Source organism: Falco punctatus (assembly GCF_963210335.1).
Source record: "Falco punctatus genome assembly, chromosome: 15".
Lineage (NCBI taxonomy): Eukaryota > Metazoa > Chordata > Aves > Falconiformes > Falconidae > Falco > Falco punctatus.
In genome coordinates this window covers 14,534,945-14,558,280 of record NC_137595.1, presented here as the reverse complement: position 1 = coordinate 14,558,280, position 23,336 = coordinate 14,534,945, and the positions used below count along the sequence as shown (strand labels likewise).

Genomic DNA, 23,336 nt, shown 5'->3' with positions numbered 1-23,336 from the left:
GCCTCCCCACACTCAAAGTCACTCCAAGGTCAGCGGAGGGCCCTTGTACGCGGGCGCTCCACGTGTCCCTCCTCCCAGCTGGAGGCAAAACGCGCTCCGTTTACAATATGCTCAGTTTCCACTTGACAAGGTCTGGAAGCTGCTACATATATCGGAACTTAGGTCCCATAGTCAGAGAGAGCACAGCACTGTCAAGATATGACCCTCTTCTACGATTACAGAGCCAGCAAACTGGCAGGGTCTGATGGATAAGCCGCTACTTTAACATATATTACATCTGTAATGTGAAAGTTCTGTGACTCAATGCAGTCTCAACACACAACACAAAACAAAAATCAGCTCCGACATTACAAGCACCCCCGCTCCAGCTATGCTAATATCTTCTTTCATCCATGATCTTTGCAAGTCACATAGTGTTACGGTAAAGTGTTCTGCACTTAAAGGAATATCTGCAGCTTCCCTGCCACTATTAATAAAAATATTTAATGCTCTTGTTAGGAGGCGCCATTTGATTACTGAACTGTTATCCAACAAATCCTGAAAACAATTCAAAGTAAATTTCCCTAATATGTCTATTTTTCTATCCTGCCAGAAGGGTTGCTAATGAATTTGCTGCTTGACTGCACAGACAGATTGGGAACTATAACTGTGCTGGCCTGGGCAACATGGCACTGGCACCAAAAACCTATTTGTACCCATGCAAAGTTCTCTCTAGAGTATGTCTCTCATCCAGAGGTGATTTTCCAATAAAATCAGCCTCGATTATTGCAAGCACAGGAGCAATCCCTGAGGGAGTATATCAGGCAATTCAATACTAGGAAATGTTGTACTAGGCAAAATTAACCTTGTAGCAGTGTTATTTCCTGAAACATTATCTAGCTTTTGCCTTTCTTTCGTATCCATCGATCCTAAATGACTGGATTTTTTTTCTACTTCTCTCACTTAGCACAAGATCATTATTTTTTGGTACTTGTATTTAAAAAAAAATAAATGCTTGAAAGACACCTTTTTTTTCCTTTTATTTCACTTACTCATTGCCAAGGTAAAGGACTGTTTGCTGTATGGCAGGGACTTTCTTTTGGGTATATAAAAGGTGATAGTGAGGAGGACCACCTTTATTCTGCCCTATTTTCATGTCCCTGCAAGGCAGAGGAAGCCTATTAGATATATTACTGGGAGGCCACAAGCCAGAAAGAGCAAGGAAACCTCATTCTTCCCTCCCACACCAAGTTGAAAGTAGGAGAAATGCCAGTGAAACTAGTGGAGTTTTGCAGTCCAAAAGAGAGCAGACACATGCCTACAGATTTCAAAGATGCTGTTCACAGCCTCAGTTAAAACCAGCTACCTGGTACCTGTATTCACTGCCTCTTACCAGGCTCTCCAAGGCAGGGATCTTCATCTGGAGAGTGTCTAGCATGTGCTAGAACCTAAATAAACCATATAGTCATATACGTACGCTAACACTACCTAGGGTTTTGCTCTGGTTATTTATCTTCCAGCAGACAAAGATGGCATAACAGTGAAACCCAGCGGTATGAGATCTGAAGGCTGGTACCTATGTTGGATTCAGCCAGCTGCAGTGAAACCAGCAGAACAGGTACTCCCCTTTATGCCAGGATAAAGCCTTTTCTTCAGTGTTGTTAGCATTTGTTGCTTGGTTGCAATATCTTAATTGCTCAGAAGGACATTTTTAAAGCATTAATTTAAAAAAGATCACAGGTAGTTAGAAAACAGCTGTTACTTAATACAATGCCCAAAGCAAACAGAATAATTGTATGAATAAATACTAAATAACTTAAAATGCAAAATACTAATCAGAAAGACAAATATAAAATCTAAAAATTCTCAAAACAACAGGATAAGTGAGGAGAGAACAGGTATCCCTTTGATCAACAGCAGACACATGCTAAAAGTGGGGAAAAAAATATTGACCTTAACTAAGTTTTTTCTGTCAAAAGAAGAAATTGGGTAAAAGAAGGTTTTCTTTGGCTCAAACTTTCCCTTTTTTACAACTTTTAAAAACTGAGTTAAATTTTATCTTGACAAGCTGTACCACAATGAAGGTGTAAAAACGTTGTATTGAAAAATGACAAAAGTGACCCAGATAAAATGAAAATGCCTATTTCTGTCTAGCTGCAAGACTCCTGGCAAATTTTCCACAACTGCATGATTAGCTTTGGTCACCTAGCACATACATGCCTCTGCAAAGAAAAATACACTGAAGAGGTGGTCTCTCTAGCTGTCTGAAGTTCTGTGATGGCTACTGAGCAACATGCCTGGCTTGGCAGCTGAGGGGTGCCTTGTGGCTGGATACAGCCATCGGTGCTTGGTATTGATGGTGCGTGCTCAGATTTGCAAGAGATTAGATGAATGAGCTCTCAGAGTCTGTTCATCTCATTGTCTTGTAAGCAAACATTGTGCACTACACAGGACGTGTGGTAATTTAACCATCTACTATAAATTATACAATCAAGTCGGAAGCATTTCACTATAAAAATGTATTGCGCTCATTTGAAAAATGTGTGTTCTCTCTAGGTACCTGTTGTGGTGGTAGCTGAAAACCTTAATAAAGCATAAACTATTTTATATCTCAGGACTTAGCCAATGTGACTCATTTGTACAGTTTTAAGTCCAAACAAACTGCTAGTCAACTAAATTATAACTTATTACCACAGGCTACAGACTTTTAATACATTCTGTGGTTGGAACAGGACTGATTTACTGTTTTGGGCCCTGCCAGTAGTTATCATGCATCATTTCCCTAGAAATAAAAATAGCCCTACTGTGGTTATCCTTTGGACTGATAAAAATATATCTAACAAGATGTGTCAGAGGAACAAATTCAGAAAATAAAGGTAAAATATTAAATAGACTTATTATTTTATGTCTAAAGTACTACATCTTCCAGCTGCTGTGATGACTTTGGAATAAAGCAAAAGGTATTGCAAAAAGGAAGAAAAAAGATCTAAAGGAGCAATCGAGCTCTGATACAACCACATGGGGATAGCTGAATTGTCAGAGCTTTGCAAGAGTCAAAATTTACATAAAAATCAGTATTTAGGGATTAATGTGATATCATCAAAAAGGATTTAATATGTGCGTTTCTTTGCAAACAGTTTAAAAGCAGCAGTTCTATAATCCATTTCCAACACTAACCTTTAACTTGTAAGAGTGAAATAATCCTTCGCAACATTTCTAGAGTTCACATTCTGCTGAGGAAACATAGCCCCCCCCCCCCAAAAAAAAAAAAAAAAAAAACCCTCAGTGGAAACCAACAGTAGCATATATGTATTGGTTTTCAAAGTGATACTCCAAGTGCTGACTCTGCTGTGAATACTGCATGTTTGTACAGACTCTACCATGTGGCCAGGCTGCAGAGTCGGTGGCATTTGGGGGTTTTGTGAATTTTTGGAGGGGTTTTACTGGTAGTGCAATAAACTGATCCCACTGACTGAACTGTGCACCTGTGTAGATGCCTAAGTGGACAGACTAGGAGGATCAGGGGCTAAAGAACATTGTCTATAATTGCCTGTAAGCAGGCTTTTTCCTGGATTTCTACTGGGGATTTGAGTGCTTTCGCATGCTGGACTTAAAGTATTAAAACATAAATATGTATGGATTTCTTTGAGAAATGAATATGGGCAGGCAGTTTAGACACTATGTTATAATGGATTTCTAGAGCTAATTGAATTGGTGCTGGCTGATTTAGTAGTTTGCCAGAAATAGTCCGAGGAGATACAAGGGGAAGCAAGGTTTAGAAGCAGAGACTAACAGGTGCCGGTGTGGAAATTGCTTGGGAGTTTTACTGAGAATAAGAGTTATAGCAGGTTTGGGCTTTTTGTTTCCCTGAAAGCGGTTTAAGTCCTTTAGCAAATGTTCTTCAGGTAGACACACACACACACACGAATGTCCATAGGTAAGTATGGTCATAGATGCCTATGTATACATGTATGTACATATATATACAAATACATACACATATATATGGCCATCCTCCTATACAATTATACATGAATAGGAGGCTTTTTCAACCTAGACATGACACGCTTTTTTTCTTCCTTTTTTTTTTTTTTATTTTTATTTTTATAAAAAAAAAATAAAATACAGAACTACAGGACAGGAGATACCCTGCAGAGGAAGAGCTTAGCACCATCTCTGAGCAAGAGTACCAACAGCACACTGTCCCTTTTGTACCTTTATTGCTAGCAAGTGCCTGATTTGACTGGTTAAAAACAAACCAACCTTCAGACTTAGCCCGCTGGCCTGCACTTTTGCCAATGGGAGCAAAAGATCTGTTTATGGTTACTGCTATTAAAGCATACATTAACTGATCCTCGGAGCCTGACCTGCTTGCCCTCCCGCTTAGTGAGTCAATAAGAAAACCCTCTGGCTCTGCATGACTTGCTCAGACCTCAGACCTTCCATGCAGAATAAGGTCTGTCCAGGGAGGGAGAAACAAGGTGCCACTCCAGCTGGTAAAACAAAGATATTTTTAAAGTGCAGCCAGTAGAAACAGTCACTCCTATTCCATGTATAATCAAGGATGAAAAGGCCACGAAAAATACCACTGCGCTTTGCAAATGAGAGGTCAATTGAAATGTCAAGATATCAAATGTTAATGGATTGCATTTCCAATGATGGTTAGGACAGAAAACCATACCAAATCAAGTCAGATGCCATTCTGAGGAGAAGATGAGTTTTATGGCAGGAAAAGACAATAAACACCAGAAGTCTTTCTGGTTAACAAACTTGTGGCTGATGGAAAACAAATATATTTTGAAAATATGAAAAGCAGTGGGATTTTAACACAAGCTATAATCCCAAAACATGTATCTGGAAGTCATTAAATCCACAGCAAATTTAAGCATATGCAGGTGTTTGGGGAAAATGCCATTGCTTTCTATTGAAGAATTTTAAAGGGACTATGAAAGAAGAGAGTATAAAGGACTCTCAGGAAAGGCAATGCTTTCTTCCCTGAAGCAAGAAGTCAATTCCAATATTCTCACAGTTCTACAGCAGTTCATGGACTACATGGATCACTCTTAAAAGGATTCATGTTCCATTTTAAAAATTTAATTTTTCTCTTACAAAACTGTTGTATTTTGTAGTGCTGGGTGACATCAGGCTTTAGCCAAATCATTTTTTCACCTGCCCACATTTTCCCAAGAAATCCATTTGGCCATTTTCATAAAGGACTGTAACCTGAGGCATTTATTTAGAGTGACATGATATCCTGTCCTTAGTCAGCAGGGTGTTGCTATGCAAAGAACTCATTTCTGTAATATGGAAAACAGTGAAAAGGAACTAGTTATCCTCCTAACCACTCTCACTGCCCAACTAGTAGACACACAGACTTCCTTCCCCAACTGCAGAGAGACCAGCCCTGTGCCTATGTTAGCTCGCTGGTCTCTCACACACTTAGAGGGAAAATGGTTTTATGTGCCCTTTGAGTAGGAAGGCTCCTTGGTCTTTATCGCAGATACTTAATATTAGGAATGATGCACAGTGAGTAACCATTTGCTCTTTTCTGTAAGGATAACTACTTGCATGGATTCCAGTGCATATATGAGGAAAAGGGTTTAAAACAAACAAAAGATAGTATTTTTTCATACCCTGTGGTGCTCAACTCCACAGGATATTGTGGGCACAAGAAGTATAAACAGATTTCAAAAGAGATTTTACATGGAGGATAAGTCCATTGGTACCTCCTAAACACATGATGTGTGGTTATGAAAGTGTAAAAAGCTGTGTGCAGGAAGGTGGGAGGATACTCCCTGTGGAGGATGCCTCTGTAATTGCTGTTCTCCCCCCACCTTCTGCCACTGGCAGAGATAAAGCACTCGGTTGGTTGACCTTCAGTCTATGTTGATGTACAGGCTGCCATGCCAAGTGTATTTGTACTTAAGAGTGAGGCCTAACACTGTGTCTGGATCTGAGGAGATCCTGCAGCTCAACCTGCTGATAAAAGACAAGTGATGTGGTCCAAGTCAACATGAATGTGATTCCTTTAGGCGTTATGCTGATGTGGGCTCCCATTACCTACCTAAGTCTGGAAAAAAATCTGGGAAGAGTGATCATCAGTTGGGATTCAGAACAAAGGTGCTATTGAATTTTAATGATATTGCTGTTTGCTCCCTATTCCATCAAATCACAGGGTATACAGAAAATTATTTCCTCTGGATGTCTCCTAATTCAAAACCATTTCTCATGTAACAGCTCTTTAGAAATTGTAAACCCTCCACAGGGTAAAATTGTTTAAGTCTTTCAGAGTCAGGGATAGGAACAGTGTGGTAAGGACCAGCAAGTAAGTAAGAAAGCATCTGGGACTTTGCATCCAGGAAATCCCTTTCCCACTACAGACTGTCCATGTAGATACGGATAAAACCAATGGGAGAAAGCAAGTGGTTCTTATATGACAAGGGCAGGAGGAGACAGATAAGTCAAATGCAATGGATTCTGCAATTATGGGGGCCACCTTGGTGCCACATGTTTTTGGAAAAGTAACTGAAGTATCCCCACAACCCCCTCCACCCCTCAAAAAAAAAAAAAAAATCAGTTTTGCAGACACAGAGATTTCTTAGCTATTTTATGTGTGTTTATTTGTATGTCAGATGATGCTACCAAGAAAGATGAGCTCCTATGGATGTGTCCTGTCTTGCAGTGCTACAAACAACATGGAATTGAGACCAAACCTTCTGAAGGAGCCAAATGCCACCTGCATCTACTTTGGCCGTCAGGAAGTTCACACCAGTTAGTCTAAGCACCTATAGACATTAAGAAACCAGCTGCTTGGCTGCCTTACTGAACTGTAGTAAGAAAACTTCCTGGTTTTTTTCCCTTCATAAAGTGTTAAGTGCTGGAGGGATTCAACAGAACAAAAATGAACAGTAAACTTCCTCTCAAACATTAAACCAGCAACATTAATAAACTGAGCAATGAAAAGTAAATCAACCATTTCTACAGAAATCTTCATCATGTTTCTAAACTAAAATGTTAAATAGTGGCACTGTTAAGGTCCTGTCCAAGGACTCCATATAAACTATATTCTTTAAAAGGGCGTGATTTCTGATTCCAGTTTTGGGACACAAGAGCTATGTTAGCACAATGTAAAAACATGGATTTTTTTTATGCTAACGACAACTGCGAATATTTTATATATATTTATATATGTAAAAAAAATATATATTGTAACAGATGTCAAATGCAGTTAGATTCAACTCAACTTATTAGTGCATGGCTTTTAGCCAAAAGCAATTCACATTTGCAGAAGTGTACTATCACATATGTCTTAATAACAGAAATGTGTTTTTAAAAATGTATGTGGTAAGTCACATATGGTAGAAGAAATCTGTACAGCTTTCAGCCCTTATGACAATGGAAGCTGGTAACTTTATTTTGCGTAGCTGAAGAACATTAAAATTCAAGTGAAATTCTCTTTGACATTTGAGAGCTACAAAAGCAATGACTACAAGCTAGACAAGCCTGAGCTGCACTAAGTGTGGCTGTGACGCTGATATAAATGCTGTCTTAAAGACACTATTCTTACTTTTGCCCTGAGTGTAATATTTTAGCACACAATCATAATTGTATACAGGTACCTTAAATAATTACATGTTGCTGAAAAATAGTAGGCAGACTTTTCAGCTGTTTTGTTATGCAGAGTGTAATTAATATGTATAATGGATTCCCTAGGGTACTAATTGAAGCTGCCACCATGAACATAGTCAAAGAGAAGTTAAACAACCAGTTGGGGGAAACACGACAGGGTGAGATATGCACATGTAGGTAGAAAGAGCGAGACTGTCCATCTGGCTGTCTTCCATTCCAACATGCTACACTTAAGTCCCATAAAGGAATGATTTAGCCTAAATCACCCTTTCCCCCCACTCTCAAATCTTTCTGGTGGATTAATTGGGCATCAGTGTCACATATGCAGTTTAATGACTGAAAGGCTCAATATCTCTATTATATGTGTGAAAACTCAATTCAGTTGAGCCATTCCTGAGGATTTGACTCAAAATATTAAAAAAAAGGTGAATGAATGCTAAATAATTATTTTGGAGTTGTTCCACTGGACTCTTATCACCTTGCAACTCCTGAACCCTCTAGAATGTGAGGTCAAAACACAGCTTATTTCACAATCTCTAGTAAACAACCACCAGCTAACAAAGACTTTAATTCAGCTTCCACTGAATTTGAACTAGCTCTATAGGCAAGAAAGGTCCCTTGTCTTATTAGAAGTTTCATGTGCTATCAGATCCCTGCTGGATCCTATTTCTAATTTTTATTAGATTGAACGAAACATAGAGAGAGTGATTTATGACTGTCTTGCCTCTTGCATAATCACTCCAAGGAGTGTTCATACACATTTTGCGTTCACTTTATAACGGGTAAATAACTATACATGATGGAAGCCAAGTGAGAAGTAGAACTGTACTCTTTTGTAGTGTGCTAAACCACAATGATTAATGATTTGTGAGTCCTTTCAGTGCATGTTCTTACAAATACAAAACCATTCCAGTCCAACAGCCAGCATGATCAGCAAACTACTATAAAAATAAGAACATTTCCTCTGTCTATAACAGGAATATACAGTTACCAGGACTTAGTTAAACTGCAGTGATCACCGACTGAAGCTAAAAATATGTGTTTTATTGGTACATAAGAGCCCATTAAGACTGGAGTACTCATTATTTAAAAAGAATCACTAATTGCTGGTAGCTTTAACTGAAAACGCCTTTTCTCAAAGAGCCAGGACATCTATACAGCAACTTTCTTAATTCCATGATATATGGTTGAGTGTTGCTGCTAGTGCCCTAAGATTTAAGAACTTCTCATAAAATGCCCTGGAAATTGCTCCCTGGTAGCTTGCTCATCCTTCACAGAGCCCTACTCTAAAGAACAGAAACATACGTGTGTGTATGGTGTGAGAGAGACACACATACAGAGTGAGAGAGCTCTTAATCAACAGGATGGCAAAGCCTTGATACATAGGTGCAAAATATTCCCATGTGTCTAGAAATCATTTGGCACATTCTTAGTTATTTCCCCCTGTCAGACCTTCTCAAGGATTGCAATTAAAAATCATAATCTTTTTAGCATGTACAAACCTCCCCAAGGCTAGGAGCACTACGTATTGAGTATGATTCGATATTATTTGGCAGCTATTCATAGACAACACATTAATTTATGGAAACTGGATGAAACTTGGGGAGTGCAATCATTAGGGACATATGAGAAATCGAAAGCTTTCCTTAGTGATACTGACCTTTTTATAGCTACAATTAGGGGCAACTTGAATCCTATTATCTCTTTCATCACCCTTCTTAATGTCCTAGTCTTTTTAGTGATTGTATACAACCACCTTGTTAAACTTGCATTTTCAAACAGATATAAAAATAACTTACTTTACAGGAATGTTTCTCAGTTTTGTCTTTTCAGCAGCCTGTAAACAGAAGAGGGGTGGGGGAAACAAACAGTTAAGCAACACACCAAAGCACAGCCAAGCCCCAGGAAAACATCAACTTGCAGATGCTCTTCAGAAGCGCACAGCCAGGCAGCCCGCCACCACCGGGGTGGAGGGATGCAGGAGCTGGACCCTTTCAGAGAGACAGCGCTACAGGTTTGAAATACTTCTGCCCCAGTTAGTGGTATCAGTGTGGCTTGTTTATTTTTAATGGCCGTGAGTATTTCAGAACCACTTGTTCGGGGTGATTACTTCATTTCCTGCGCCGAGGTCTGGCCCCCTCTGTCACAAGCTATCTGTCCATAGCTGGAACCAGAACAACAACAGGAAAAAATAAAGGGAAGAACGAACTCCGTTTCCAAAACAGTTTTTATTCACCAGCAACAAAAAAGGATGACCAAATGTTCAGATCAATTTCGTCTTGTGAAACCTTTGAGAAAACACACTCCAAATCATCTAAATGAGTAAATCTTTGGGCCTCTCGGCCTGCACCACCTCAGACATGGAGTCTGGTTCCAGTTTATTGCTGAACCCATTGATCTGTGTACAGTCCATTTATCATTCATGAAAAGAGCCAGTGATCTTCACAGTATATTAGAAGAAACAACTCAGATCATCTGTCAACAGCCCTCTTATTTCTGTTTCCCTCTCCACGGGGATTTCATCTCCTTCGATTCTTCTTGAATTAAAATGTTGCTAAGCAACACAGCTGGGGGCACTGATGGCAGAGCCACACCAGTCTATCACACTGGTTAAGCTGCTCGAGATCTCAGAGGAGATTTTTTTTTTAAATGCTTCTGTGGTGTAATTATGTAATCTAAGACAACCTTGCATCCCTCCTCTGATTTTTTTCGGAATAGGTAAATAACGTTTTAATGCAAGAGGGCTTGAAATATCACCTTCAGATAAACCAGTGTTGTTGTATCTTTTCAGAGAATTCCTCCTAGTGTTTGCAGAACCAGACTGTAATAGATTTAAATGTGGAAAGCGGTCAAATGGTTAGAGAGATTACAAGCACTGATAGCAGTGAAAGACAGAATTAAGACAACGGATCCATAAACCTATTATAGTAAGGAAAGTTTTAGTGCTTAATTACCTTCAGAGATATTTTTATAAAGCTTACCAAAACTGAAGGGTTTGGTGAGGACCTTTAACCTCTGTTATGCTTAGGGATGGGAATAAAATGGTTCTCACATAGGAACTGCTAATACTAGTGGTCCTGAAAAATGCCCACACAAGCCCTTGAGAAGTTAAATCTTTTATGAAATCTGACTTACTTTCAAAACCTCTGGTACCTACACAACTGGGTTCCAAATGTTGCTGGAATGTGTTTTTCCTTGGGCTTTACAATGGGGTTAGTTTTTCAAAATACCTGCTGTTTTGGTGCTTTTACCTCCAATCATAGGAAACACAAAATCTGTGTTTAAATCCATGGAAATCCCTAATAATGAGTTTAAAATCTGGAGAAAGAATTAGAGCTTGTGAGAGCTGGAATGGGGCAACACCAGTCTTCTGGGCTGGTTCCCAGTGTCTGAGGAAAAAAATGTTTCATTTGGATTATGCTTTCCATCTCAAGAATAAATCAATGAAAGCATGATAGGAAACAATTATATTAATTGTACAGTAGGATGGCTAAATAAAACACTTAAACCTCAGGAAATGCTAAACTTAAGATTGCACAAGTGTTACAGACCCAAACCTAATTATGTCCTCTCAAACAAGCTTATGATGAAATGGGGTCCCTGCCTCATTAATGAGATAATGTGAGTCGTGCCTCTTTCCAGTGATACTCTCCCAAATCTCCCTCTTTCTGTTGCCACATGTACGTGCAGTCAGAAGCATGTTATTAAGAAATCTTTCTGAGCAATAAATTACATGTAACAACACAAAAATGCTTTAATTTAAATGGATTAAAACACCATCAAAAATGGCACTTCAGTTTCCCAAGCTTCCCACTAAATGCCAAGTTTCAGTCCCATCCTGCAGAGAACTATGGTATTTTTAAAGCTCATAAACAGCCTTCCACAATGGCAGAAGTGTTTTTTGACTATCCAGTGATATTTTGCTTGACCCTTCTATATACCAAATAGCTGGAGTATAATAATTATGAGTTCAAGCATGTGAAACTTGCATCTGAATCAGGTTTTTTTTCCTCTGAATTTTTAGAAAATCACTATGCAAAAAAATGGTAACAAAATACAGATAAAAAAAGAAAATAGAAGAGGAGAGGTTGTCTAGGATCACAAGTAAATAATAATAATGCAGTCAATTCTAATACAAAGTAAGCGGAAGATATTCTGGAGAGCATGTGCATGATGGTGTGAGCTAAAATGTTTACATGAAAGATTAAAGAAGATGAAGATATTTCAGGGAGTGAGAACTGGCAATGTCAAAGTCATAGGTATTAAAAGAGCAGAGCCTAAACTGAATGTTTGATTTTTGACTACTTAGCTACATTGATGGCAACTGTTTACCCTGAAAAAAATGTGATAGCTTTAGGGAGAAAGAATTACAGATAGATATAGTTTATTTTCTTGGACCATGAACATTCTAGCACATTTTTTTCCTTGGATTTTTACATGGAAAACTCCCACATTTTTTTCCCTTTTGTTACCACAGGGAGGCACTTCCCTAACTCTTTAAGAAAAGGTACATGCTGGAGAGACAGTGTCCTTCACACACATGCCAACTCATACAGAGTTTTAAAAAAAGATATTGCAAATGCTCAGGTTAATCTACATGACAGCCTAGTTTAATGTTGGATGATCAAGGAACTGGTCATTTCCTATTACAAATGATTCAGTTTGCCTCTGAGTGGGACCACGGTGATGTTAAACACAGCACAGAATATATGTCAGTCATTCCATCTGAGAAAGAGATGCAGGATCTGGTCTTCTGCTTTTATTTGTCTTGTAGGTGTTGCTCATTCATTTTTCAAAGCGGATTTGTTGCTATATCATGAGCATGCCCAGTGGCAGAAGATAAGGGAAGGTAAAATCAAAGTGACATTGAGTAACTCCACACATTAAGCTTTGATGCAGAAACATATTGTTTGAAAATACTTGGTGTGCAGCAGGTCTGTCAATTAGAGCTAATTATTTTTCTCTGATCAGGAAGAATGCAATCTTGTTTTAGGCAGGTTTCTTTGAAATGTACGTCTTTTATATAACGTCATTATAGGAAAATACTTCTTCCAAATTACTTTTTTTTCAGGGCTGCTTAGCTATTGACTCAAATTGTCTGTGTTGAGTAGTTCTCTCTGCTTTGATAATTAACTTTTGATCATTACTGAATTTAGCAGCTCTAGTTAGATGTGTTCAGAGCCATCCTCCTCAACTATTTCAGTGTTCATCGCCTTTAATCTTTGAACAAAATGATCTCATTGAGCCTCCATCAGTCTCGCTACTCAGTGAATAATTCCTGTTTCTCATCTTCATGACTGTTTGATTTGCTTTAGACTCAATGCCAGCTTTTGATTATTAATTTAAGATATTTCAAAGACAAACATGTTTTAAGAGTTATTTTTTCATTATGTATTCCTAGGCCTTCACACATAAGAAACTGGTTTTAACTCCACAACGATTCCTAAACTTCATGTATTAGACGTAGTATCTAGAAATAGAGCAGGTAGGAGGTCCCTAAACTTTGATACATATGCCCTGAGTGGGAGATGCTGCTGTAAAAGATTGGAATGAAACTGGACTGGTATAATGTAACATTCAATGGGTGTTAAGAGAATTACATCATGGGATCTTTGCTAATTCTGAGCTTGAAAACTTGCATTAAAATAATTTAGGATGATTAGAAAATGGAAGCCAGAGTGAACCAGACAATCATTACACTTTAATTTGTAATTTCCTTCTGGTGTTGGTGGTTTTTTTTGGTGTTTGGTTTTTCATTTTTTTTTTTTTTTTTTTTTTTTTCCCCCAGTTATGGCCTTTCCATAATTGTGCCTCTGCTCTCTAAGACCTTTTTTCAACAGCTGACTCTAGCATTGAATAAGAAGGAAGAAGATGAAGAATACATGAAAAGCAGTAAGATACAGAGGAACATCCATCAGAAAGTATTTGCCCAGGGACATTTTCCCATGACTTTTATAACTGTGAATGACTCCTACCTCTTATGTTGTATTACAACTGACTTTGGTGCTAGTTGTTTTAGCTTTAGTTCAAGAACCACCTGCACTGTGCTTTACTTGATCTACAGCATGGATATACCTATCAACTTATTTTGTTAGCAGGTATTTCAATATTACACAAAAGATTAAATATGGGAATAAGCACAAACTACTTCCAGATTGTGCACAAGGACCTCAAAATGTGAAAAAAGGTGCTTTTATTCATAGTATCAGTTACCACACTGGCTTTTGGATAGAAAGAACCAGAAACAGTACTGCAGTCAGTACAACTTTCCTGTATCACGAAGACTTCAGGAGAACTGGCAAGAGGCTGGCTCAAAAATACCAAAGTAAAATAACTGGTATCTGCAGAAGGCAAATTAGATTTTTGGTCAAGTGTTACAGGGGAAGCATCTGTTATTCAAAGAAAATACATATTTTACACTGCATAACTGAAAATCCTGGATTTTCAGGGAAAAGTATTTGATCTCAAGAAAATGAGATTAGACAAAAAGTATTTTTTAAGAATCCCTCCTCACCCTCTTGACTCAGAAGCACTGATCCTAAGGCAGCAATTGATGAGCCTCAAAATGTTTTTTAGGGTGAGACAGATGGCATTTCATGCACTCAAACATGTTGGCAGAAGAAGGAAGGCCTCGTGCTTTAAGTTCCTGCATAAACTGCTGCAAATCTAACAGGTTAATCTCCCAGTTTCTAACCAGCAATGTATGCTTGGGTGAATAGCTAAGCAACTCAAGACAAAGAAGTTTACAACCCACCATGCCATTCTCCTGTCCTGTAGGTTATACAAGAGACTTCTTGGAGACCCAATCCAAAAAAAACAAAGAAACTTTCACTGTTAGTTGAGTTATATACATAGTTATATATACATATCTATATATATATCTTTGTTTTACCATGATCTTATTTATACAGAATGCCTTACCTACGATCCTAAGTAACGAACTGAAAACTACTACTTACTTACTGTACTCTATTGTGCTCTGATTCTGTAATGATACAGTTCATGCTAACTACACTTCCTCTGCAGGAGAAGAACACAGTGTGCAGCAAACAAACCACCCAGAACTGTGCTAGGAGTTAGAAAGCCCAAACCTGAGGGCTGAAGGATTAGCATGTGATGATACATGCACAAATATGTGTTGTGTTCCATTATTTTTTTTTTTCTTTACTTCATTGGTTACAATCTCCTCTACCTGTCCCCTAATGTCAACAGAGGATATTGTATTTCCTTCTTGCTAATTGCCTTTGACGTGAAGTTGGCAACCTTGTATTTGAGATTCTGTGTGTGATGTTCCGGGTCAGTCTCACCTCGAGGACAAAAAGCCCAATGTTACTATATCTAGGACCAAAACCCAATAGAGAATATGCTTGCCTCGTCATGTATTTTTAAAAAATTAGTATTTTTCCTTCAGAAGCCAAAGATGTGAGATGGATCAGTTAAAATAATTTTTTTGAGATATCAAGTCACCAAGCATGTGTTATGTACAAATCAGAATGGTTCATTGAACTCTCACTGTGTATGAACCACAGAGAGCTTCTCATCATTGCTTTGAGCAATGCAATAACCTTCGTGGCTTCAGAGATGTTCAAGAATACTTAAAATACTGGAAATTTAATTTCAATTGGGGCAGTGGAGGCTGGGTAAAATGAAAACCAGAGTTTAGGTGACCAGATCTAAAACAGTCTTTCTGTGGACCAGGAGTCACCTTCACCCTTGATGTAAGTGAACTGGCTTTATCTAAGCAACAACACCGATATATTTGGGCTTCTGTCAGCACTTTTTCACAAATTCCTACGTTTCCATCAGGCCAATGGTGGAAACCAGACTAAGGAAGTGTGCAGTGAAAAATGTGGCCACTTCCCATTCTTGAAGGACTATTCCATATTTTTTTAAAAAATGAAGAAAAGAGCTGCACACATTCAGTGCATACTTCACTCTGAGGAGCACTTGTTGCTTGTGTATACGCAGCTGAGCTGGTTTTAAATCAGCTAGTGTGGGTAGTATGGTTGTTGTTGCTTTTGTCACACAGGCTTCAGTCTTTGCTGAACTTTACAAAACAACCTGTCAGTGAATGGACTTCAGAGTTTACTCACATAACACGTATGCTCATTTTAGAACTTCAGTACCAATGTACCTTGACAGAAGAGGCTTGAAACAGTGCCTAGTTCCCCAAGTATTTTGATATAAGCTGGATTCTTTCAAAAATGCTTTTGACAGGAAGTTTCTAACTGTATTAATTTTGACTCCTCCATCCAACACAGCAGAAATGATTTACTTTGGTAGTCCTACAAAACATTGTCAAGTTGCTTTACAAATGCTAATCAATGTCTCATGAAGCCTAGTAGATTTAAATGCTCTGATAATACTAACTGACTTGGTCATTGCCAAGTTCTATGGCAGAAAAAAGAACTCCTGGCTAGAGTTAGGCTTGATTTTTAATGAGAACTGTTTTATCTGGAAAAAAAATATACAGCCCTGGTGACAGAAAAAAGTTGGGAAAATTGTACTGAATTGTCCATGTTTCAGAAATAAAAATATTAAATTGAAATTCTCACTTGAAACATAATTTCCTAGCAAACAATTTGTTACGAAGTCATTACAAATGACCTAGGCTTAGTGGATGATAATCCTACTGTAAAAATATAAACATCTAGCTAGGAATAAAACTCAGTATTTGCCATTGTCTTATTTACTCACACTTTTTTTAATACATGTGTTTGGTTCAATGCTCCAGATGGCAAATAAATAAAAAAAAAAATCCATTCCTTGTTTGGTTTACTCCATAGCTGTATTTCAACATGTTAATGACATGATTAAAAATATTGAGGAGGCAAAAGAAACAGAGTAAAGGTCTGGAAACATTTGTAAGAAAAACAAAAAGTCTCTCTAAACTTCCCTCAAGAAATAAGCAGCAAAAGGCTAGATTCAAAGAATATTTTGTGACCTCATTGCGCAGCTGCAGGCAGTCTCCGAGCCTGTGCACTCCTCTGTTTCTGAGTTCAAACAGACAAAGAACAATTCTTTGTATCTCCATCCCTTAAAGTTACCTGAACAGTGCTGGTATTTTAGGTCTTATAATGATGTGTAGCTTTAGCGTGCAATGTCTGATTGTTACTTTTGCAATGTTCACGCATTATAACTTGCTGTGTCAAAATGGAAAGGAGTACAGGGAGATATCTCAGAAGCAGCCCCTTGTACTGCTGCTCATTTGCAGTTTATGCCCTTAGATTTTCTGTTGTGGCAAAGGTCTTCATCTCATTCCTTCATGAGTTCGACCTGTCCTTAGTTTCTTCCCTACTCTAAATCAATGAACAGTTGCCTAGACATGAGAAGCAAAAGGGCAGAGTCAAAGAGTACCAGCAGTGGCAGTGCTGGGAAGATGTGAACTGATGTTGCTATTGTTAACACCACCCATTAATTTCCAGCACAGGACTAAAGACTTTAAGGATTTTAATTTATACTGAATGCTACATCTACACTGAATGTTAAATCTATTACAAACAGGCAGCAGAGGTAACAGAGGCAAACACATGAAATAACTCTTTGCTGACCTTGGTCTGGTTTAGTACATTGCTCAGATGACTTAGCCAATTACTAAATTGAACAGCTCCAAAAATTATACTTAATAGTATTGCCATGGAATTGGTAATTTTGTAAAGCAGGCATGCTCTCTGTGAGAGCACCCTGCCCAAATCAATTGCACTGTCACACTGTGGTCCTGACCTGTCCCTACCAGCAGACAGAAGGTCTGTTCTGGGAAGATTCACCCTGCTGGCACAGAATGGAGCACCTTCAACCCCAGCAAACCTTGCAGTGGCAGATTAATTCATCCTAAGAAAAATTAAGGTGTTTAGCTCTCATTACTGTTCTCCTTCTGGAATGCCTCCAGGGGAGATCAACTTTCACTTCTTACCCCCTTATTCTGGCTGACAGAAGCTAATTACTGGATTTATCATGCCCTTTTCATCACCTACTTTACGCTTGTTCTGGCCACTTATGAGTCCCTCCTTCAGACTTCTGCAACGCCCCCAGTCTCAAAGCCAGCGCTAGCACTATCCCCTACAAGTGTAAAAAACTCCCAAGAATTTAGATTTTCAAGTTCACAGACAGTTGCTTGGGCTTCTACAAAAGAGCGGTGCTGCAGATGGCCAGCATAAGAAAGCCAGACACTTTCTTTACCAAAATGCTTCACAAGGCATTCATGATAAAAATCACACTCCCTTTTTGAGGAGAAAAGGGAGATAAATGTTTCCTATGTGGTCAGATTAGTGACTGTTGAGCACTGAGATGGCCTGCAGATATCACAGACTTCAGATTTATTTTTATAGGACAGTATGGTCAAGTCTGGCTTTTCTCTTAACAGCAACAATGCTGGTATCAATCAATTATCTCACCTGCTGCTACCTCTGTTTGCTGCCAAAACAATACAGGGCTTTTGCATAAGTGGCATACATAGTAAGAGGCCCTGGGGAAATATATTTTTCCTCCATGCTTATAATAAAGACTCCTTTACAAAATGATGTGTGCACCAGCATGCACACACACAGAGTGCATGACCCATCCTGTGGACTCAAAGCTGCAACTCCCCCCTCCCTCCGACCCCAAATAGGCTGACAGATCTCCAGCATCTGGTCCTTATGGCTGTACTGAGGAACAACCAGCCTTTCCACTGCTACTTCATTAGTGATGGAGGCATCAGGTCTTTCTAACGCTTCTCCTTCAGGTGAATGACGTCTTATGGTATGGCTGACAGAGCCTGGCTGCTTCAGGCTGGTGGCATGAGAAACTAAACCCAAGAGAAGCACCTGGAAGCACCTGTTTAAGGAGCGCTGAGGGGCTGTCTGAAGTGCTTGCTTACTCGTGGGGAAATGAGGACTTCTTGCAGCTATATTTATTCATCTTTTCAGCTAAGGCATTTCATTCCCCCTTTGTAAGGGCTGCCTGCCTGCTTGCCAGTATTTTCTTTTCCTGTATTATTTTGTTGACTGCAGCAGAGGGTCTTTGAGACACTGAGCTACCAGTGCATATTAAGCAACTCAAGGAAAAGGCAAGTCAGTGGGAGGGATGGGGCTCCTCCAGCTCCTGTGCTGGTCCAGGCAGCTGCAGCCCCAGAGCCCAAGTAAGAGCAAGGCTGCAAACCGCAGGGACAACCCGATTATTGCTGATCTGTAGTACTGTGCATTATATAGCAACCATTTGTCCTGAGAGTTGTATTAATCCCCTTCCTCACTGATGGATGACCTCCACAATAACAACATGTGCAGAAACAATTACATGAGATTCTGTGAATGTGAATAAGTTAAAAGCTTTTGATAACACTGTATTTTAGTGGTATGCCATGTTTTTCACTCATAACTGCAGTAAGCTCAGCTCAGACCTGAGTGGTTACTGAAAGCTTCTGCTGATAATAAGTAAATATATGATACAAACCTACATCATTACCATGTGAATTATGACCTTAGACATGTCAGCCATCAAATCTCTTATTACCAAAGATTTGTCTAACGGAAGCTGGAATATTAATTTTACACAGTTGATGATATATGCTTGTTTCAACTAGTGTTGTGCAGAATAAAATAATTTGAATATCAATTAAAATGGACTGAGGTTGCAAGAAGAGACATATCTTCACAGAATGATTTTTCATGGTTATAGACTGACAAGGTTGGAGAATGACTGTATTATCCTAATAGCTTCTGTTTTCATTAATGGCTTAATGAAAACATTTCCCCACAATTATAAAACATAACTGTAGATCTTAAACACTGGAATGTGGGTTCTTTATCAAAACACATGCTGCTGTGGCTACACTGATGCTGCCTCACTCTGGGATTTCAATGAAACCCAATGACAGATAAACTGTTTACATTAAAAGACTCTATCAAAGTTATTTTGCACCTAGTTTCATCCTAATCCATCTGATTTTTCTATAGCTTTGACAAGATGACCTCTCTCACTGTGTGTGCAGTATTGATGTCATTACTGAAGAGCTGTTCTTCAGCCTTTCTGCTGATAACAAAGTAAATGGAAATGTAGAGAAACCTTGCGGAGGTAAACATCTTGTTCAGGATCCAGCTAAAAAAAGGGGAAAATTACAAGAGGAAAGGATATGTGTTGTTCCAAGGGAAGTGGTCCCTGTTCCACTTTAAAAAGTGTTTACATGATATGATGAAAACATATTGTATCTGAGAGTTTCATAAACTTTAAAAAAATTTAACTTGAGTAAGTGCTTTGAAAGCTCGGTATGCCTTAGAAGAATTCAAAGCTCAGCCTATGGCTGATCACCTTTTCAGACTCAGCTACAAAGTCAAACATTTTGTATGTAATTACCTAATCTAACCTAGCAAACAAGATTCCTGTTTATGTAAAATACAAATGATAGAGTAGGGCCATGGATTATATGCATGTCTTGTGTTTGTATGGTTATCAGAGAAGGGGCAATTGCAGTGGCAATCATTAAGGGAAGGAGGGGATAAAAAACAAACTGAAAAGAAAAACATCTTATTGATTTGTTCTGCCAAAACCACTATACACATAAAATACTGAAAATGGAGCAGGTCTGTAACTACTATCAGAGTTTCTTGGGTTCAAAAACACACAGAACACTAGCAATGTTCTTTAAATTAAGTACGCATTTCAAAGGTTAACAGGACTATTCCTTAGGCAGAAGAACAAAGAGGAGCTGGTTAAAGAAAATTGGGTACACCACAGCTACTTAAAATACTGTATCCAGGCACAACTCATTTGGATGCCTTTGAGCTCAAAGCTAATTTGAATTATACAGAGGTGCTTTAAAGAACAAAAATACTAACCTGTGTTTTATCTAAGCTCTTTTAGCTGAACCGAGCTACTAATTAAAAATCTTCACTACTCTTCCTAATTTCTGATGTATTTTTTTAACAGAGTAATAAAGCCGTTTAAAAGCTCTGTCCTTCCTCACAGAGGAGTGTTAACATTAGCATCTCTGAAATGCCTTGTCATCTAATGGTTTTACTAATAATATGTCTGTCATCTGCCTTGACTGTATCACTCGTAGGCAATCTAAAAATATTGTGCAGTAAGACTTCTGAATGCAATATTGATGCATATGCCAACATTCCTCTTGGTGACAATACTAGAAGAGTTTAAAATCCAGGCAATGCTCAAATGTAACAATACCTCTCAAATAATACATGAAACAGATGTGAACCTGGTATTGTAAATATGTGACATAAAAATCTATTGGGTTGGTCAGTGTGCATATTAAAAACCATTCAAGTAGGTCAAATTGTGGATAACTTAAAACTTTAAAGACAGCAATTTTAATAAAACTGTCAATACAATTTTCTTTGTAAAAACATTTGACACTGATTATGCTGCTTATATTGAAAGAGAAACACAAGGTCTATATCTTTGGATCTTTTATTGAACTGTGAGCACAGCATCAATAACTGCTTCTCAGCTGTAAATGAAAATTGATTCCAGATCTAACCTGTTGTTTTTTGTGTGCCTTTAATCCCAAATCACCCACAATGAGACACAAGAATCAGCATTTTGTCTATGGGACGAAGCATGTGGCCAGTTCCAAAGCGTCTACACTGATGATACTGTGGGGTGTGTTCACATGTGTTAGATGCAGGCGGTAACTGCCGTCTCTCTAAGTGAGTCCCCAAAAGTGATGATGGGAGTTTACAGTTGGGGTGGAGTGACTTGTAAGCTGCCTCATGCTCTATTGCCATGATTGGTATGGTCCAAAACTTTACAGATCTGAAGTCTGAAGGGACCTGCAACGAACATCTTACTGGACCTCCTACGTGTCACAGCCCAAAGAAATTCACTTGACTTCTGTATCAAGCTCACAATTGCCAGAAGTCTAAAAGGATAGGGGAACCACAAGGTTTCCATGCAATTTGCAGCTGTTTGGCACTAGTAGTTTGGATTTCTAGTCAGCTCTCACTTGTTGAAGCCTCTTACACCCTCTGGGATGAAATCAAAGTGTATAGCCTCCTTTCAGGAATCTTCTTGGTGATACATTGGTAGGCCATATACATGCATGCTTTAACCAAAAAAGACCTAACACTTACATTAAGGAGGGTTCACTGGATCAGGTTTATAACTCTTAGATACAATTTCCAGTTATTAAAAATCCTGTTTGAAAAGCAAATGTTAAAAGTAGGCAGCATATTCAGTAACAGCCTTGCTAATACTACCTAATAATAAATACCTTTCATTGACTTCAACCTGGTAGTTTTCATCTTATCCAGAAAACAGGCATAACTTCTTAATTAATTATATGACTGACTGGAGCTATCATGTGTATTGTGTTTCTCCTCAGCAGCAGGGAGAAAAGGAAGGAGATGTTTAACACTTAAAAGAGCACAAGATCCATGGACCCTTAAATAAATGCAATACTGATCAGAAACGTGTGCTCATTCAGAGGAGTGAGACAGTAAGACAGAAGAGCTTTGTTTCTTGCAGACAAACTTCTAACAATCTTCCACCATGACAAATGGACTACTGGTAGTCTCAGAAGACAGGCTGATAGATCAAACTCTTTCCACATACTATAGACATTCACTAAAAGTTGAGATCAAGGTGCATTTATGGATCAGTGTCACTACCGCCCCTGCTGTGTAAAGATTGAAGGGTCCCTACCAATTCCTAAAGGACAAATCCTAGGGCTCCCTACCGACCATCATTCTCAAAGAGTTTCAATTTCCTTGAAATATGAGCAGAAAAAAAACAAAAAAAAAAACAACTTGGTTTTTACATACTGTGTTTCTATTAATAAAAATGATTAAATGCTAGCTCATGCTTCATATTGTAAAAGCCTATAGTAAAAAAAAAAATAACAGAAAGATTGTAAAGAAAATTATTCCATTTCCTCACAGAAATGTTGCATATACTATTAGAATGGTTTTGAGCTGAGAGTTTTAATCTTTTATCTCCCTGTCAGAATGCACACATGTGTACAGCTGAATTACAATGGCCATTTGACTGCAAAATCTTTATGTTAAAAGAACAAAAAAAAATAAAAAATTCAAACCTTGGGCTTCACACCTGAACATTCAAAATTGTAAAATTCACATATTCTAATTGCCTTGATCTGTCCCTCATGAATGAATATTTTATATACCTCTTGAAAAAAATACTTTGCAGTCAAAAACCATTGCAGTTACTTTGTTGATGATTATGTCTCTGACCAGTGGGCCAGATCAACTTTTCCTTCTGCTTCCAATATGCTCTCTTTAAAGAGATATGGCAGAAGCTGCTAAAGGGTGAAAGCACTGCCAGTGTAATGCGAAAGTGATGCCCAGAGCTATGCTGCTCAGCTTTGCAAGGTCTTAGTCTGGGATGCAATGTGTGACAAAACTCAGGACAGACGCATAGTCATGCATTCAGGTGCATGCATAAGAAAAGCTAACCTAAAAAGCTGCAGGATTCTTTCCTGTAATGTGTATAGATTTGTCTATAACCCTCTATTTGTAATACAAATAGGACATTCAACGATACTTATGTGGGGTACATAGAAAAGGTGGTTTCCATTGAAATGCAGGGCATTTAAGAAAAACGCTCAGTGTACTTCCCATCCAGCCAGTTAATTTATTTTTTTATGTGATTGGAAGTGTTCATGCTTAGAATCCCTAAAGATACAGACCATAATCTGTTTCTTAAGAAGGTATTTGGGAGAGTTTAGGAGATTTGAATAAATTCTAATCACTTAGAATGAGATGAAGTTCATACTGCCA

General features: G+C 38.4%; 1 protein-coding gene across 5 annotated transcripts in view; it reads right to left on the bottom strand.

Moving 5' to 3' along the window:
• Nucleotides 1-23,336, bottom strand: part of AFF2 (ALF transcription elongation factor 2) — a 349,278-nt gene that overhangs the window by 75,621 nt on the left and 250,321 nt on the right. For all 5 annotated transcript variants that reach the window (XM_080365661.1, XM_080365658.1, XM_080365657.1 and 2 more), the window contains exon 9: nt 9,408-9,445. In XM_080365661.1, coding sequence (XP_080221787.1) covers nt 9,408-9,445 — 38 coding nt within the window. The remainder of the gene's footprint in view (nt 1-9,407; nt 9,446-23,336) is intronic.